The sequence below is a fragment of the Homalodisca vitripennis genome, chromosome 1 (assembly GCF_021130785.1).
Source record: "Homalodisca vitripennis isolate AUS2020 chromosome 1, UT_GWSS_2.1, whole genome shotgun sequence".
NCBI classification, from domain to species: domain Eukaryota; kingdom Metazoa; phylum Arthropoda; class Insecta; order Hemiptera; family Cicadellidae; genus Homalodisca; species Homalodisca vitripennis.
The window spans coordinates 228,003,477-228,022,394 of record NC_060207.1 but is presented as its reverse complement, the minus strand read 5'-3'; the positions used below and the strand labels follow the sequence as shown (position 1 = coordinate 228,022,394).

Genomic DNA, 18,918 nt, shown 5'->3' with positions numbered 1-18,918 from the left:
TCTAGACTGCAAAATAGATTACAATCCAGATTAAGAGGAATTCCCATTGTCTTAACAGGTGCACAATTGTGAAAAGTCCCTTTTCAGCTTATTTGTTCTTCGTCACCGACTATTTTTGGATCCCTTCAGACGATATTGACTCCAGATTTTAGAAGTAAAATCTGCAACAGCGTCAGATTTCATATGTTGCACGTAAGAGGAAGGTGAACTGGAGCTAAACTCAAGATTCGCATTGAATCAACGCTTCCCATCATAGCTACCAACCGTCAAGGTGGTCTTTTTATAGGTTTAATTCCATATGTAGGTCTGCAGTTTGAAGTTTTAAAGTTGACTTTGTAGAACTATAAAGATCACCAGCAAATAAGACGACTTCACATAGAAGCGGTGGCCAAAGTGAACTGGTGCGTTGTGATATAGTAGTTTGTATTTGACGTAGAACTTCAAAGCTTTTAACCTCATGAACGTATTAAACTCCTTAATCTTGTTGCGCTGTTGTTGTTATATATAACATCACGGATGTAAGAATCCTGTTATCTTTATCTTAAACTGCTATTTTTACAATCTTAGACAGAAAGTAAATTAAAAGAGCCAACAAGCGACAGTAGACGCGTTTTAATCGAAATTGGCTCGGGGCACAAATTAAACTCGACTATGGCACTTGAAATACCTTAGATAAAAATTAATCTAAACAGACAAAAGTTGACACTTTTTGACTAAATTATATTTTCGAGACTTAAAAAAACCTAAAATAGAACCAGTCAAAAGTTTAAGTTTTGAATCTCTCAACCATGGACACCGAAATAATATATACCTGATACCTAAGTCTACTTTAAACAAATAGTAAGGCTCCATCAAATTACATAAAAAAATGATTTCACTAAGAAAGCTATGGCCTTTGATTTTGAAAATTGTGTAGGTAACTGCTAGGTAACTATTTCTGAATTTATAACAAGGTCAAGCAATGTAATTTCAGAAAAGTAAACTAATGGAACAAAAATTCTAAACTATTAAACTGAATCCATATAGAAAGTATAAAATTGTTTGGTTATTAAAATTGAAAATTTAAAAAGTAGTATTGTTACACGAATACATTTAGCAAGAGGACGTTTACGATCTTGGTGTCCCAAGTTGAAGACGACGACTTCCCAGTGGCATTACCCTACGCATGTTCGCCATTGATTGTAATGCTCTAATGACATAACGCAACAATCGGATAAGCGCAGGGCCATTAACAGCTCAACTAATGGTGCTCCCATGATTGCACTGTAACTGGGCAACAGATCAGCAACTAACAGTGTTACAGCCGGGCAATCAGGTGTAACAGTGGCCAGCTCATGAGGAACACCTATCTTCGGCTACCTTCCGGTGGAAACCGTGTCAAAACATATAGATACAACACGTTTGCGTGGTGTGAACTGGATAACGATCAAAATTACACCGGTCACAAAAGCATGATTGTGAAGGAAACAGGATTTTTCCGAACATTTGCCATCGTTCAGTGATGCAAAAAATCAGTAACACTACGTTTCGAGATCTGCAATCTGATCTCTTCTTCAGGTAAATAACTAACCTGACACATAATTACAAACTAGGTTAACATCAACGAATCATACCAGGGCGTTGTGACACGCGTAAGTCAGGAATCACAACCACCATGTCGTGTGTCAACTTCACTACTCTAAAACGTGCACTTAATAACAAAACTAAACACAATACTAATTAAACTGAACTGCAGAGTACAGGTCATAATAGGTCTGCATTCGTCGACCAACCACCTACGACTGACAAACTTCAAACAAAGTATCTATGATTTTTTAAAGTTTTGATGACTGAAGGTTATTTCAATGCCAAATGCCTGAGAAAGAAGTCTATGGGTATTGACTAAAACATATACGGTCGATTGGTACTTGGAGATAATTAATTATGAATAAGACCATTGATCTAAATTTAATTTGTGTTACAGCTGACTCTGTATAAGACTTCTCAACTACGAGTTCAATCTATACAGACAGAAAAATGGATTATGTGTACGATAAGCACAAAATTTGTATTTTGCTCTTTTATTTCGACACAAATTATTTATTATTTTATTTATTAAATTGATTAATACATCTTTTATACATAAAATAGTAAAGAGTAATACACTATTATAATTTCAATTTTGTTGTTTTGATGAATATTTTGCTATGAACTACAGCATAATTTTTTCATAAAAGCAAGTTATACTAGTAGTATATTGAAGACTCTTGAAGCAATTGGAAAAAAAACTCATAAATACTACTAAATGTAAATAATACAATATTTTTCCAAATTATTTATTTTTTGGACGAGGCCTTTCGAAACCAAAGGAGTTGCCTGATGATGTAACCTTTGGTTTCGAAAGGCCTCGTCCAAAAAATAAATAATTTGGAAAAACATTGTATTATTTATATTTAGTAGTATTTAATAGTAGTATATGTCTGGCATATAAAACCTTACAATGTACAATACAGAGTTAAGTACATGAACAAATACCACAATGTTGGTGAATTAATTGCTCATGTTTTGAAAGAACGGCACCACACCAGCCAACAGAAACGTGCACTGCAATATTCAGCAACAATTAAGCATTCAACAATTAGAGACAGAAATGTACTCACCTGTTTGGTGACAGAGTCGATGAGCCTGACAAAGATGTCCTGCTCCTGGCGGGCACCTGGAACACAACAGGACCTCATCAGCCAGTCACCAGGACCTCGCAGGACTCCCGCAGGAGACCCTGCAAATCAGCGGCGACAAAAGCCCTTTGTGTCACGGACCCGAATTATTCATCGGACAAGAAGTGAGATCAAAAAGCCTCATTAAAGTTGCAATTAGAACACAATTAAGGCCGGCGTGACCGCAAACGTGGTGAGATTTTCGACCCGAAGCGGAGTCCCCAGTGAAGACCTTTATCTACCGAGCAAATACCACCGGACTTTGAGGCACGGCTCCGCGGGGGGAAAGAAGTAAACACGGCTTTGTGCACCCTTCTCCCCCTGCCCCCCTGGAATTGTTAATGGGAGTTAAAGTTAACGGGTTATTGTTAAATGTTCCTCGGAGCTTTGTCATTTCCCGTAGCCTGCAGATACAGTGGAATTACAGGTCTCTGTAGAATATTGAGTGTTTGCTGACGGTTAATCCTAGCGACGGGTAGACTTTAATAAGCGACCTACACTCGTTATTCGGTTGTTTGTATCGAATGGTTCGATGTTTTTATCCGAAGCAATAATTCGATATTACAGTTTATTTTACTTAGCATATGATTTCAACTTATTATTTATGGTAATTTTAAAAACAATAAACTGCAAAAAGTAACTGGTAAAATGGCGATAAATATGAGGAATATATGTGAGGTATTTCTCACATATGACGAAATTTGTTTAAGTGGCCACAACATGTGGGTTTGGTTCCTGGTAACCCATGGGGAGAAATTCTTTCCTCCATTTCACAAAAGCGGTTACTCATTGATATCAAGCAGGGAAAATTATAAATATTGTAAGGTTTCTTTGGTATCTAAGACTAGGCCATAGTTGGTTTTGTTGTTTTGTAATGTTACTGTTAAATTTATGTTTTTAAAATTGTAATGTACGAGATTCTTCTTGTTACGGTAATGTATTATAACTCTTATTGTGGACGATTTTTACATATCGAAGTTGGAACTATTCGATAAAAACAACCGAATAACGAGTGAAGGCCACTTATTAAACTCTCCCCCTTGCGACAATGCCAATTATAAATGGCATTAATAGACAGTTTCGACGTTTTTATTTGAAATTAGAAAATTTATCTCTTTTTTAATGATAGGTACGTAATATGTTTCCTCCATTCATTTTGTACAAAGCATTTCGCTGTTCATACAAACACCGCCATTTACAATTTAGAATTATTAAACCTAAAAAATGATATACCCATTGTACTCGATGATCGATAAAATTAACTTTGTGACGAGAGAATTATGTAATTAAAAATGTATTCGCCGCCACCGAACGGCGTATGGGATGAGTGAACTTCGGCCATTTTACTTGTTACGCGAGTCCTGGAACTTTGTAAGTGTTATGTTCATTTTTTCCCCGGCAACGTTCTAGGGTTCGTCATTAATTTGAATGGGAAGCAGCTGAATTACCCAGACTGACCTGCATTCCCAGAAAAACCGGAGAAGTTCGCTAATGTGCAGTTAACTAAAGGTAATTATACGAGTGCTCAATGGACCGATGAGTCTACCCTGACAAAGCCGAATGTAAGCTATCTATTTAGTTAGAGAGAATGTAATTTGAATTGAATTCTAATACAGTTTGTTTTTATGGGTTTCATTCTCTTAATTAGAGACTAAAGATTCACCTTAGTCGCTAGTATGGTGACTTATATCGGGATTTTAAAGTGGTGTTTCTTAAATAGAACAGTTTGAAGAATAATAAACTCGAACTGAAATTTGTAACTTTCGAATAATAAATTTATACCCTGATATAAATAATTGATAAAGACATTTTTTTGGCTACACAAATGTCAAAGCAGTTAAAAGGTACTTCACCTTATAAATGTAGCCTCGAAAAGTGTTTGATATAAGTAAACAATAATAAACCTTTGAGCACTTTTGTAGATTTTATTTGTACTATGTACATTTTGGATTCGATGAATCCATCATCAGGTACTTGTAGGTTAAGGTAAATGAATTAAATAAATAATTGAAACCAAATTCACGTGTTTTTAACTTCCTAGGTGGTAAAAGTTTCTATATGTGATCAATTTATATTGTTTAAAATAATAAATTTTTTGTTAGAAAATCTTTGTAATTTAAAATAAAACATTAAGACTAATTTTAGCACTTTCATAAATTTTAAAATGTTCTGAAGTTGACAATAATGGACTTTTTTGCATGTGTGTAAAACTTGAAGATTACTTGCGATGTTTGTGTATGTTTGGCTGGTGTTACTTTAAATGTTCAGCATTTATATGTGCATTAAATCTAATTTGGAAGGATCTGCCGGTTTTTTCCAATATAGTGCTTTTGGCAATCATTGCATTTTAATTTGTATAGGTACTCCACTATGGTTAAATTTTGAATTTTTATTTTGGTTTGTTGAATAACTTTTGTTTTTTATTATAAGGCCGAGGTTGTTAGAAGTGTTGAATGGATCTTCAAACATCCGTCTGATGATGGATTCTTCGAAATGTACATAGTACAAATAAAATAAAAAAGTGTTCAAAGGTTTATTATTGTTTACTTAGTACTTCACCATCTTTCAAAGTGACCTATTACTAACTTTTAGCAAATCAACATTTGTTTACTTCTTCCATACTTATTCATTGCACGGTTTAGGCTTCTTAAAAGCTGCACTGTACCTCGTACCACTCGCTTTTTTCTTAAACCCAAATTTCCCTGAGGTGTTCGTATATCTGACTTTACCTTTGTAAACTAATAATTAACTATAACTTAAGCGTGACACTTGAATCATCGATAAAATAGTATTCAACTTTTAATACTTTACCACCTAAAATAGGGATTACACTTTTAGAGTTCTTTAAAGTTCAATAGAGAAAATATCCAAATTTAAATAAATATTTTATAACAATATATTAATATTTCTTAGTATAATGAGTGGTCAACTAAAACCCTTTATTAAAATTATTTTATTTCCAGACACGTGTTTCAATATTCAACCATCATCAGTGTGTACATTAACCTCTAAATAATAATAATAAACAACTAAATATACACAATGTCGATGATTTAAACAGATGTTAAAATTTATATGACACAGTGTTGTAATTTTGATTAGTATTTTTAATTTAATTTTTTTTCAAAATTCATTTCATTTAAAATGACGAGAGGTTGTTTATTATAATTTAAAGATCCACATATGTATATTTAGTTGTTTATTATTTATTCAGAGGTATTAATGTACACACTGATGGTGGTTTAGGATTGAAACACGTGTTTGGAAATAAAATAATTTAAAAAAGTGTTTTAGCTTTACCATTTATGATGATAAAATAAAGATAAAGGTAAGGTGGAGTTAAAAACATAATATTTCTGAAAATATGTGATAGCTTCTGTGTGTAATGTGTAATGGACTTGTGGACCATTTAAAGAGATGTTATAATTTATATGACATAGTTGTAATTTTGAATTAGTATTTTTAACTTTAATTTTTTTCAAAAAATGGTTAGTCGTATTGTTTAGATTGCTATTTAATATCTTGTGAGGAGGATCTTTATTATAACTTAAATGGTCAACACATGTATATTTAGTTGTGTATTATTTATTTAGAAGTTAATGCACACGCTGATGATGGTTTTAATGCCGAAACACGTGGAAATAAAATATTTAAAAAAGGGTTTTAGTTGACCATTCATTATACTAATATAAAGATAACCCTGTAATGTGGATTTCACATTTCTGAACATATGTGATAGCTTCACTTAATTTTTTTCTGGTTGGCACCAATGCTGTTTTGCTTATGCATAAAGATTACACGAAATGGACTTATGGATTAAAGAAAAGACTAGGATTACATTTTTTGGTTGGCTTATGAAATTGGCACATCGGTAAGCCATGATAGGGTCCAGGATGGACAGCGGCAATTAGTATTTGAGCATCCAACCGCCCTAAGCCACCTAGATTTATACCCAGATTATCATCTTAAATATATTATTGATAAGCCGGGGGAGCCGGGCCGGTTACCATGGGCGGGGGGAGGGAGGTACCTGTCTTGGCCCGGTCGATAGGTAATTAATCGAGTACCACGTGACCATACACTTGCCCTATTATCGGGCATTGATGTGATCTTGTATTGTACGATCACCAGTCATGTTGGCCATGTAACAGCGGTCCGCATCTACATACTACTGCCCCGACCTCCCCGTCCCGACCCGACACCGACCTGCAAAGTAGTGTGATTTCTCGTACAATCCACACGCACGTGAATTTGGTACAAATGCATTCCAATACCCCCTTCTTAATTTCCGTCTTTTTCTTAAGCCACGTGATGAATATTTTCGTATCATTGAACCCTTGCCTTCCATAAACAAATCACCTTGATGTAGGTTCTTTAGTATTTTACCTTGTTACACAATTAATCATTTTGAGTACGAGAAGGGTACGAGAAGCGTTAGAATTTAGAATTGATTGTTTAATTCAATACTGTAAATCATTTTTTTAAATCTTAATTTTCAGTCCTTTTCTTAAGCCACGTCATGAATAGTTTCGTACCTTATGGTTGTTTACCTTCTAAAAACACATAACCTTGACGTACGTTCTTTACTTTTTTTCGTTGTTACACAATTGGTCATTTTGGGTACTAGTCGAGTACGAGAAACCGTTAGCATTTATAATATATTGTTTAATTTAATACCGTGAATCATTCACGCAAATCTTCTTAATTTCCAGTCTTTTTCTTAAGCCACGTCATGAATAGTTTCGTATCATTGTGCCCTTATGGTTGCTTACCTTCCATTACACATCGCCTTGATGTAGGTTCTTTAGTGTTTCACCTTGTTACAAAATTAATCATTTTGAGTACGAGACGGGTACGAGAAGTATTAGAATCTAGAATACATTGTTTAATTCAATACCGTGAATCGTTTACGCAAATCTTCTTCATCTTTACTCCTTTTCTCCACGTCAAAAATAGCTTCGCATCATTGTACCTTTATGGTTGCTTACCGTCCATAAACACATCTTCTTCATGTACGTTGTTTAGTGTTTTATCTTGTAAAAAATTAATAATTATAAGTACGTGACAAGTACTAGAAACCGTTAGAATTTTGATAAGATTGTTTAACTGACCTAACTTAACATAATCTAACCTAACCTAACCTGTAGAACTATATCCGGGTATTTATTTCAATGACACCAAAGTGTAACTTGACCTAAATGAAAATGTATTTTCAGTTTTCTCGAGAGATTCTTACAATTTATAAACTTTAAACTACAGGTAAATTGATTCCCAATCCTGTTTCCTACTTTTTTTGGAATTCCCCTCCTAATCGGTAGTCACAGGTTCGCCGAATCTCTTTTCCTGACTTCTTGGACATCGCAGCTAGGTCATACCTAGTCTTCATTCCTAACTGAGGTCCTAGTCGTATTTCTTTGATAAAGCGATGGAAACATTTATCTTATTGGGAAGCTAGCAAGAGGAAAAGGACGCTACATCATCCTGTCCATAATTCGTTAGTTATAAAGCTATTGAATCGTCTACATAACCATTACTATATAAAACTACAATTTCACTGCAAAGAATTAATTCATTCTATTCGTTTTGTTTTTATTTAAATTATAAGGTAATTTTTATTTATAATTGTTTGATAATGTTTTCACATATAAAATGCGGTACATATGACTTGAAGTATTAATTCAAAATAAAATATGAAATGAGACTAGGCATTACTGAAATTATTACAATAATCAAATTAAATGTTCACACTTACCACTCGCATAAAGCAGCTGAAGCCTGTAGTGGATACCATTGTTCGTCTTTTGAGCTTCAGCTTCCTGAAACAGGACCTATAATTAAGTTAAGTCAAGGAATCACTGGGGAAATGTTTCAACTGAACGACCACTTCATTAATGAGATTGACAATTATTTCAAGTCACAATGTTCTTCCATTCAGTAGCTTAGTAGCAGGGACGTAGCCAGCGAGGGGGTCAAAAGGGGTTCGGAACTTCCCCCAAATTTTTAATTTTTTTAGAAAATTATTATTATTATTTAAATAATTCAGTATTACTGACATGTACTGCTGAATGATCGTTCTCAAACAAGAAACGGGTCAAGAAATTTTTCAGGAACAAAATAGGGCCTTACTCTCTGTCCATTACGGGCAAATAACAGTCGTCTTGACCCCCCCCCCCCCCCAAAAAAAAAGGTTTTCCTGGCTACGTCCTTGCTTAGTAGCAGCATTTGGCATGTTTGTCACACAACACTCCCGAGTCCATACGTCATCAATGCTGGCTGTGTAATTACGATTGTGTGAGCCCTCACTGAGAGACTGTCAAGTAAAAGAATGCTAGAGCAGCCCGTACCAAAATAGCCCAATGACGTTGAGGCGGTGTTGCCATATCGCTGCTAACCACGAGCTGTTCCCGCTATGACGTGGCTATGGTCGCAACTGCCTGTTTGATTAACATGTTGTCCGAAAAACAGATGAATGAAATCAAACGTACTTATATTTGTTCATGGTAACGTCTAATAAAGTTTGTTTATTGCAACAGATGTTGAGATTGATCAGTTTTTTTATACACGTAAAACTGGCAACACTGTTTGACACTGCATGTAGAGGGGAATTAAAACGCAAAGGCCACATCAATCTATTTTAGTTCGGGCTGGTCTAGTAAAATAACTGGTTAATGCGTACGAATAATGCTACAGACTTCAAAATGTTGATATTTATTGATCATCACACAAAAAAAACACAAATAGATAGATTCATTAGCTGAAAACGAATGTCAGAAAAGTTTGTGATCCTTTTTAGTACAAAAATGTATCTAGAAAATAAATGTTAGGTTTAAAATGATCATTTACTACCTACAATATCTACCTACATACTTTTTATGAGTTTGTAACGAACCAATCTAGTTCAACTCAATGTAATACTAAAAAAGTGAAACATATTCGATGTTGCCTTAAAACGTGATATTTTCTCTACAGCCACAAAATCGTAAGCCATACAATTGTGGTATTTTCGATAGGTTTGCTGGTATACTGCTTATATCAACCTTAAATATTGTTCTCCGCTTACGTGTGAGCGCTATATTTTCAAGAAAATACCACTTTTAGATAGTTTTCATATAAAATTAAAAAGACTAAAAGGTGTTGTTTATAAAAAGATCTTATTATATCCTGCTTTCAGCATATCATCAAACAATGCGATTCTTTTCTTTCCGTCCGTAATGATTGAAATATTGGAATTTTACAAGTTGTAAGGATTTATGAAAAGCAAATTCAAATTTAAGGAAAGTTTAAAAAAATATAATTGCCTTGAGGTATTAACAGTCACACCTACACAGGTAAAGCTGGTGAAGTCGAACAAGTCTAGTCACAAGATCTACGTTTATAATGAAGATCCTGGACTGGATTTGTTCTCAAAAACACATAACTTTTTTCAATAACATAAAAGTTCTTTCTCTTTTACTAAAGATTTTCGAAATATTTCAGCCAGTATGAAAAATTAGATATGACTACAGTTTAATTTTCGAAAAATTGAGAAGAAAGAAGACTGGAATTTTTAATAGGGCCTTCTTTATTGTTTATGAGTTTTTCTTTATTTCCGTTTACGTGTAGTGTTTTCCAAGCATTTAATTTTATTGGTTTTGTTACTTCTTTTATTAGTTTTTGATCATTGATGTTCTGTGTCCTGATTCAATGCATTACTTGGCTGCAGCAGATTTATTCAACTCTTCTATATATTTGTGTATGATAAATGCTCTTTAAATCGTGTTTTTATTGCACTTTTTGTTTGTCCAATATAAATTTTGTCACAGTCATCGCATCCAATTTTATAAATTCCTGATTTATTTTCATTTGAAATTTTGTCTTTAGGGTTTCATAAAATTTGGGATAGTCTGTTGCTTGTTCTGTAATTGACAGTTTTATTTGCACGTTTTTTAAAAGTTTTGCATATTTGGTTCGAGAAAGTGCATCAAGTCTGGATTATTAACTTAGAAAATACTTGCTTACTCATAGTAACATTAACAATAAAAACCAACAAAAGTATACACGAATTATGACAAATGATACATCAAAGAAGGGATCGAATTAATTATACCGAACACACTCAAGGCGTCTAATCATCAATGATAATGGCGATTACCTGCAAACCTGGACAACATTAACAGCGGTATTATCGGATTGTGAGCCACCGAATCTAGTAATCGTATTCTAGTCGATGCGGTTATTGAAACATTAATTGATTTGCGTGAACGTTGGGCCGAGGTCTCTTTGACTGCGGTTGTCAAAGTGTGACGTCACACGTCAAAGATGTCACGTTTGACGTCATTTAGACCAACGTGCCAGGGTTGGAGACTACCACAGCTACAATGTCCAAAGCCTCCAACACATCGGTGGTGTACACAATTTGGGTAAATTAAATTATACGCTTCGAGTCATAACTTTATTTCCTTTTACTGTTCTTAAAATGTGGGTCCATAAAAGCTTTAACTTTATTGAAATTCAATCAAAATTTAAATATAAATAGGCCTATAGAAATAAAATAAATTATTTGTTTGAAGTATGTTTTTGACGATGGAAGGATTGTGAAGGAAACAGGATTTTTAGGACATTTGCCATCGTTCAGTGAAACAAAACATCAGTAACACTACGTTTCGAGATCTGCAAACTGACCTATTCTTCAGGTAAATAACTAACCTGACACATAATTACAAACTAGGTTAAAATAAAAAGTCATACCAGAGCGTTGTGACACGCCTGTGTCAGGGATCACAATAAAAATAAACAATCACAAAATAAAATAAACTTACATAAAATGAAATGACAAATGTATACAATTATGTTATACTACATGAGACAAAATAAAACAAACATTATTATTAAATAAATATAATACAAAATAAATAAAATATTATTATTTCTTACTATTTAACAGCATTTAAGTAATATTTTTAAATATATGACCTTAGCAAAAATTAAAATGTAAGACGATGGTTTCATCTTTTGTTTTTAAATGTGTAGAATCATAGTTATTGTACCTGTAGTACATTATATTTTCTTATTCTTCCAATTAAATCTCATAATATAATGTAAAATGATATGTTACATGCTTGATATTGTCTTTATATATATAGTATATATATATATACATATTATAAATTTACAGATTTCCTAACTGAGTAAAGCAGGTGGCATACAGTCTGTGGATGAAACCGATTTCCAGATTTGGCAATTCAAGTTTTACGAATCAAAATTGTGTTTTGCATTTACTGGAAATTTTAAGAACTGATATATTTTTCTTACGTAACACCTATGCACAGATTTAATTCGTTGTACTTTATTTCAATTTAATAAAAAAATTTAAATTCACTATTACTATGACTATAACAAATTACACCGTACAAAACCACAACAGCTGGTTAATTTACATCCTACTAATGGACTGTAGAAAAATATTATAAACAGTAAAAACCACACAGTCAGGTCTTAACGGCAAAACACTCACAGGTGTGATATATGCGGGGGCTGCAGCATTAGCATACACATAACAAGCAGTCATGTGAGATAGATGGACTGTTGCGTCTACCACATTCGCTGCCATGCTGCACTCGTGCACTAACAGCACTGTGCGTTAGTGTTATGTGTGTGCGAAGGCTTCAGTATCAGAATACACATAACAAGCAGTCATGTGAGATAGATGGACTGTTGCGTCTACCACATTCGCTGCCATGCTGCACTCGTGCACTAACAGCACTGTGCGTTAGTGTTATATGTGTGCGAAGGCTTCAGTATCAGAATACACATAACAAGCAGTCATGTGAGATAGATGGGCTGTTGCGTCTACCACATTCGCTGCCATGCTGCACTCGTGCACTAACAGCACTGTGCGTTAGTGTTATATGTGTGCGAAGGCTTCAGTATCAGAATACACATAACAAGCAGTCATGTGAGATAGATGGACTGTTGCGTCTACCACATTCGCTGCCATGCTGCACTCGTGCACTAACAGCACTGTGCGTTAGTGTTATGTGTGTGCGAAGGCTTCAGTATCAGCATACACATAACAAGCAGTCATGTGAGATAGATGGACTGTTGCGTCTACCACATTCGCTGCTAGGCTGAACTCGTGCACTAACAGCATAGGTTTGCATACTTTGAATGTTACGTTTTGAACCTTTCAGCAGATACATTCTGTTGCATAAGGGTGAGAAGGGTTGATGGAATGAGAATGTTGTTCAACTCAATAATACCCTTCACTTAGTTCAGTGACTGAAATCTGACGCTGTCTCTAACTTGACTCCTGCAATCTGGAGTCCACGTCCTTCCAAAGAAAATTAAATAATCGTCCACGAGGAAGCTCTAAACGAACTCATTGCATTGTTCCACCATTAGAGACACGTAGACTACAAATTGAAGTCTGATCTAGAATTCTTCAGAACACCTTTTCATCACATTTGATTTTGTAGTCAAGGTGTTTCTGAAGTCAAAATGCTGCAGCGATCCTTTTGGACTTTCTTCAGGTTTCAGACACTGCTCCAACCAAAGCTGCTCCAAGTTGAATTGAGCTGAACTCAGCATTTGCAAATTCTTTACGAGGATTTGCAAGGTTTGCAATGGACTTTGGTTAGAAGGTCAGCGTACTTTAAGTACTTTAGCAAACCCTACCTTGGCAATCAGAGAAATGAGATTCCAGATTTACTCAACATCGGGTAAGTAAAGAATGTTTTTGGAATAAAACTAATTAAACGAAATTGACGTGCAGGTTTATGTCTAATGATAAACACAGAGGATATCGAGCGGGCTCTAATTATCCGCTGCTATCAGATGGATTACGTCAGATAATAGAGAGCTGTGCACGCTACCTTCAGCTCGGACACTGTTGCCGCCGACTCTTGCACGCTACCCTCTCTGTCACTAAATAATATTATAAGTTAGCTAAATGAGTGAGTACGCAAGTGCCTGTAAATTATTTACACTTTAGGTAAAGGCTCCTCAAATCCAAAAAGTTTATAGCCTAATTTCAATGTAATAAAAAATCTACATATTACAAGAATTCTATACTCATTTGAACTTTAAGGGTTGTAGATGCACAACCAGTCTGCCTTCTCTAGATTGCGTTGGAGCGCAAATCTTTCATAGCATTACCACAGAGTTGGTTAAGCCGGGTGTCTTAAAATTCCACTCTCCTCTCTCCCCACTATTAATTTCATGATGGATTTAATGATTCACTTTGGGGGATGTTTTTATGACCAACTGAGGAGTTTTTCGATGTATGAAAATTACTGACACCCCCCCCCCCCCCCCCCAAATGGGGTATTTTGGGGGTAAGTCAAAATTTTTAAATAGGAACCCCTATTACAACCCCTAAGCAAGTGATACCTCGTTTTAAAGGTATTGTAAAGAGAAGAAGAATGGCGCAAACTAGAGGTCCCTAATGTTACTCTATCACATTTTATGGCCAATTAAAGTTTGAATTGTTTTATAAAACCCCCACAGTTAAAGTTACATTAAGGCAGATAAAACATTCACTCACTAGTTATTTTGATAACTTACGAAATTACATCATGAAACACGTTATTACAATAATGAACAAACAGCAACAACCATGATTAACATAGCATTTATTTGGCTTTGTTTTGACTGACTGAAGCCCATTTTTGGGGGTAAGTCAAAAACTTTAAATAGAAACTACTTAGCGAGTAACGGGACTACAAAAAGAAGAAGAATGGCGCAAACTAGAGGTCTCTAATGCCACTCCATCGTATTTAGTGGCGAATTAAAGTTTCAATTGTTTATAAAACCCCCACATTACGATTTACAATTAAAGCAGATAAAACATTCAATCATTAGTTATTTTGATAACTTACGACACCAAATCATGAAACAAGTTCTTAAAAGAATCAACAAACGGCAACAACTATGGTTAACACATAATTTATTAGGCTTTGTTTTGATTGAATGAAGCCTATTTTTGGGGGTAAGTCAAAATCTTTAAATAGAAACCCCTAGCTAGTGACACCTCATTTTAAAGGCACTACAAAAAAGAAGAAGAATAGCGCAAACTAGAGATCTCTAATGTTACTCTATCAAATTTGGTGGTCAATTAAAGATTTGAATTACTTTATAAAACTCCCACAGTTTAAGTTACATTTGAGGCAGATACAAAATTCACTCACTAGTTATTTTGAGAACTTTGGACACAAAATTATGAAACAGGATATTACAAGGATCAACAAACATGATTAACATAGCATTTATTAGATTTTATTTTGAATGGCCGAAGCCCATTTTTGGAGGTCGAAATCTTTAAATACGAATCATAAAATCATAAAACAAGTTATTACTAGAATCAAATAGCATTTATTGGTTTTGTTTAGTCTGACCGAAGCCCATTAGGAAGAAGTCCTGGGAATACCAATAGCTGGTTTTGGTATGTTATCCCTTACTGGTTATCAAGTCACCCGTTATTAACGATTTCTAGTTTCGGCATAAGTATTGCAGCTTTAAATGCTATCTAATAATCATCTCAGTTATCTTCCATATCTCGGTAGGGAGTCCACGGTCGGTCAGCGATATGCGACCGTGCGTGTGTAGCCCTCGGATATTTAAATTACTTCCGTCCCTGCGCTCTCTTTCCGGCTGATTTTAAAGCGTGACATCAGTTTCATTAAAAGTCCAATTAGCTAACTGCGGCGCGGATCTACTGCTATCTCTGTACCCCTCCGTGAGTTAGATGAGTTTTGATTAATGCTTCCTTTTGTTTCAATTCATATGCATGTATAGATTCCTGCATAGATTCAGAGGGGGCAAATTATTCAAGAGTTATAAATAGCCCTAAAACACTTTTAATTTGATGTACTACTCAACCTATGCTCTCATTTAATATTTTCTTCTGATTCTTTGTGGACTGTCCCCTGTATAATAGAAAATATGTATAATTGTTCAAAAAACTAGGTTTTTAGGTATTAGTACTTATGTGTAAAGTTTCTTTGTTTTATCTGCAATAGTCCAAAAATAAACTATTGCCGCCCATAGGCTTTTTGTATATATATATATATATATATATATATATATATATATATATATATATATATATATACATTCATTAAATTTGTATAAATGGCAATAGCCGAATTTATTTAATTTCAATAAACATTGAATCGCAAAAAGTACTTGCTCCGCCGGGACTCGAACCCGGATCTCTCACTTGCCGGGTGAATGTATATATATATATATATATATATATATATATATACACCCTATGTATGATAGTTTCTAATCTAGTCTTTATCATTGACACATTGTAATATTGTCTGCATGAGAAATCAAATCACTTGTCGATTTTAATAAATACATGCAACATTTCAATGCAATCCGTTTACAAACAAAATATTCAAAATCAAATTTGCTCAAATTTTGCCTTCTACAACGTAATGAATAACACAAAATAAATGACATGGGGGATGATGAACTCATAGAGGAAACATATTATTCCCCAAAGTTCCTTGGAATACACCTCGACGGAGGGCTAACTTAGAAGGCAGGGATGTCAACTTAAAAATATAGAAGTACAGTCTTCAAATGACTTCCTTCACAAGTCGGGGTCAAAGTAATAAATTGCTTCCCTGATTGAATAAAAAAAATCTAAACCATTTTTCAAAACTCGTTTTGGTGTGAAACGCATTTTATACACTTGAGAAACTTTTCCAGTGCCGCTGGGAAAATCAATAATTTCCCATATTCTGGAGTTAGGAGTGTTAATGGTGGTAGGACTGTTAACAAAATGTATGTCTGAATGTGTTTAAGTGTATAAATTAATGGTTTAGTTATAAATATATAACGATGGCGCTTGCAACACAATTGTAATTGTATTGGGGCAATAAAGAAGTTATCATCATCATCATCATCGTTATTGCTGTTATTATTATTATTAGTATTAGTATTATTACTGCTATTATTATCATTATTATTGTTATTATTATTATCATAATTATTATTAGTATTATTATTGTCGTCGTCGTCATCATATTATTGTTATTATTATTACTACTACCACCAATATTATTATCATCATCATTATCATTATCATTATTATTATTATTATATTGACATACGGACTCACCTGATCCTTCTCGATGAACCCGATGAAGGCCGTCCTCTCTATCTCTATAGGCTGTCCGGCCCGGTCGTACAAGGCGATGACGAAGTGGAAGAAGTTAGACTTGCGGAGGTTGCTGGGAGGTTGCTTCTCGAAGTGCGCCCGCCCAACCCCCGTGCTGCAACACCACATACAAGTTTAGCGAACAGGGCCAAACTTTGAGCCTGAACATTGCAGTAGGGTCGGTCGACTTGTTAATCTGAAAACACGAGACTGGGTCTGCTGTTCTCTATGTCTCGGTTGCTTGTTAAAGCGTAAAGTGTTGGATTGAAAAACCTCCAAGTGTAACACCGACCTGTGAGTTTTTCTGCAATAGATCGAATTTGTGTTTTATATGTTTACAAATACATATAATTAGCATACACATTGTTGTAATTTATTATTTGTAAAACCCGAAAAACTCAAACTAAGAATATAAACAACATTTTAAAGAACTCATCGACAAACTAATCAAAGAACACTATTCTGGGAATTTCCAAAATCTTCGTTTTACAGTGTGATACAGCAAGTAAATAAAACATTTATTTTATTTCAATATTCTTATTTACATACATTTATTTACACAGATTACAAAGATCAACACAAATTACACAGATCATTTTAGATTTGATGTATAATAATTGCTTTAAAAAATAGTTAATTATTATTATTAATGATAACTATTATAGTACCGCTGTGCACAGCAACAAGAAACAGACTCGTCACTACGCACAAGCCTCTATGGCCCATGTGGGTATATTACGTGTACCATGCTTGTTTGTAAATTTTGAAATAAATTTGATTTGATTTTTTTAAAAAAAATTTTAATAAAATGTTACTTGTATATTTTTACAAGCTACAAAGTAGAGACAGAATTGATATACCCTCAGAGTTCACTAAACTTAGTTTGTATGGTTACGTGTCATAATTAACGTCTGTATTTCCGGTTACGCCGCGAAAATACTTTGATTTTTGCGCAATGTTTCAGACATGTTCAGCGTTCTTAGTTCTATGGTTACGCGGCCGGTGTCACAGTTAACATCTGTATTTCCGGTTACATCGAGTCAATAATATGATTTAAGCTCATTGTTTAAGATATGTTCAGCGTTCTTAGTTCTATGGTTACGTGGTGTCACGTGGCCGGTTTCATAATTAACAGATGTATTTCCGGTTACATCGAGTCAATAATATGATTTAAGCTCATATATGTTCAGCGTTCTTAGTTCTATTTTACAGTTAACATCATTTCCGGTTACATCGAGTCAATAATATGATTTAAGCTCATTGTTTAAGATATGTTCGGCGTTCTTAGTTCTATGGTTACGTGCCGGTGTCACAGGTTACATTTGTTTAAGATATGATCAGCGTCCTTAGTTCTATGGTTACGTGGCCGGTGTCACAGTTAACATCTGTATTTCCGGTTACATCGAGTCAATAATATGATTTAAGCTCATTGTTTAAGATATGTTCCGTTCTTAGTTCTATGGTTACGTGGCCGGTGTCACAGTTAACATTAGCTCATTGTTTAAGATATGTTCAGTTCTATGGTTACGTGGCCGGTGTCACAGTTAACATCTGTATTTCCGGTTACATCGAGTCAATATTTAAGCTCATTGATATGTTCAGCGTTCTTAGTTCTATGGTTACGTGGCCGGTGTCACAGTTAACATCTGTATTTCCGGTTACATCGAGTCAATAATATGATTTAAGCTCATTGTTTAAGATATGTTCGGCGTTCTTAGTTCTATGGTTACGTGGCCGGTTTCACAGTTAACATCTGTATTTCCGGTTACATCGAGTCAATAATATGATTTTAAGCTCATTGTTTAAGATATGATCAGCGTCCTTAGTTCTATGGTTACGTGGCCGGTTTCATAATTAACATCTGTATTTCCGGTTACATCGAGTCAATAATATGATTTAAGCTCAATTGTTTAAGATATGTTCAGCGTTCTTAGTTCTTATGGTTACGTGGCCAGTTTTCATCACAGTTAACATCTGTATTTCCGGTTACATCGAGTCAATAGTTTGATTATGCTCAATGTGTGAAGATATCTTCAGTGTTCTTAGTTCTTATGGTTACGTGGCCGGTTGTCA

At 34.5% G+C, this 18,918-nt stretch overlaps 1 protein-coding gene across 1 annotated transcript in view; it reads right to left on the bottom strand.

Annotated features, from left to right (window-relative positions):
- LOC124356218 (transcription factor collier) overlaps window positions 1-18,918 on the bottom strand; it is a 59,081-nt gene that overhangs the window by 18,733 nt on the left and 21,430 nt on the right. The window contains exons 2-4 of the mRNA XM_046807406.1: window positions 16,807-16,960; window positions 8,449-8,512; window positions 2,640-2,695 (exon numbers count right to left, since the gene is read on the bottom strand). Coding sequence (XP_046663362.1) covers window positions 2,640-2,695; window positions 8,449-8,512; window positions 16,807-16,960 — 274 coding nt within the window. The remainder of the gene's footprint in view (window positions 1-2,639; window positions 2,696-8,448; window positions 8,513-16,806; window positions 16,961-18,918) is intronic.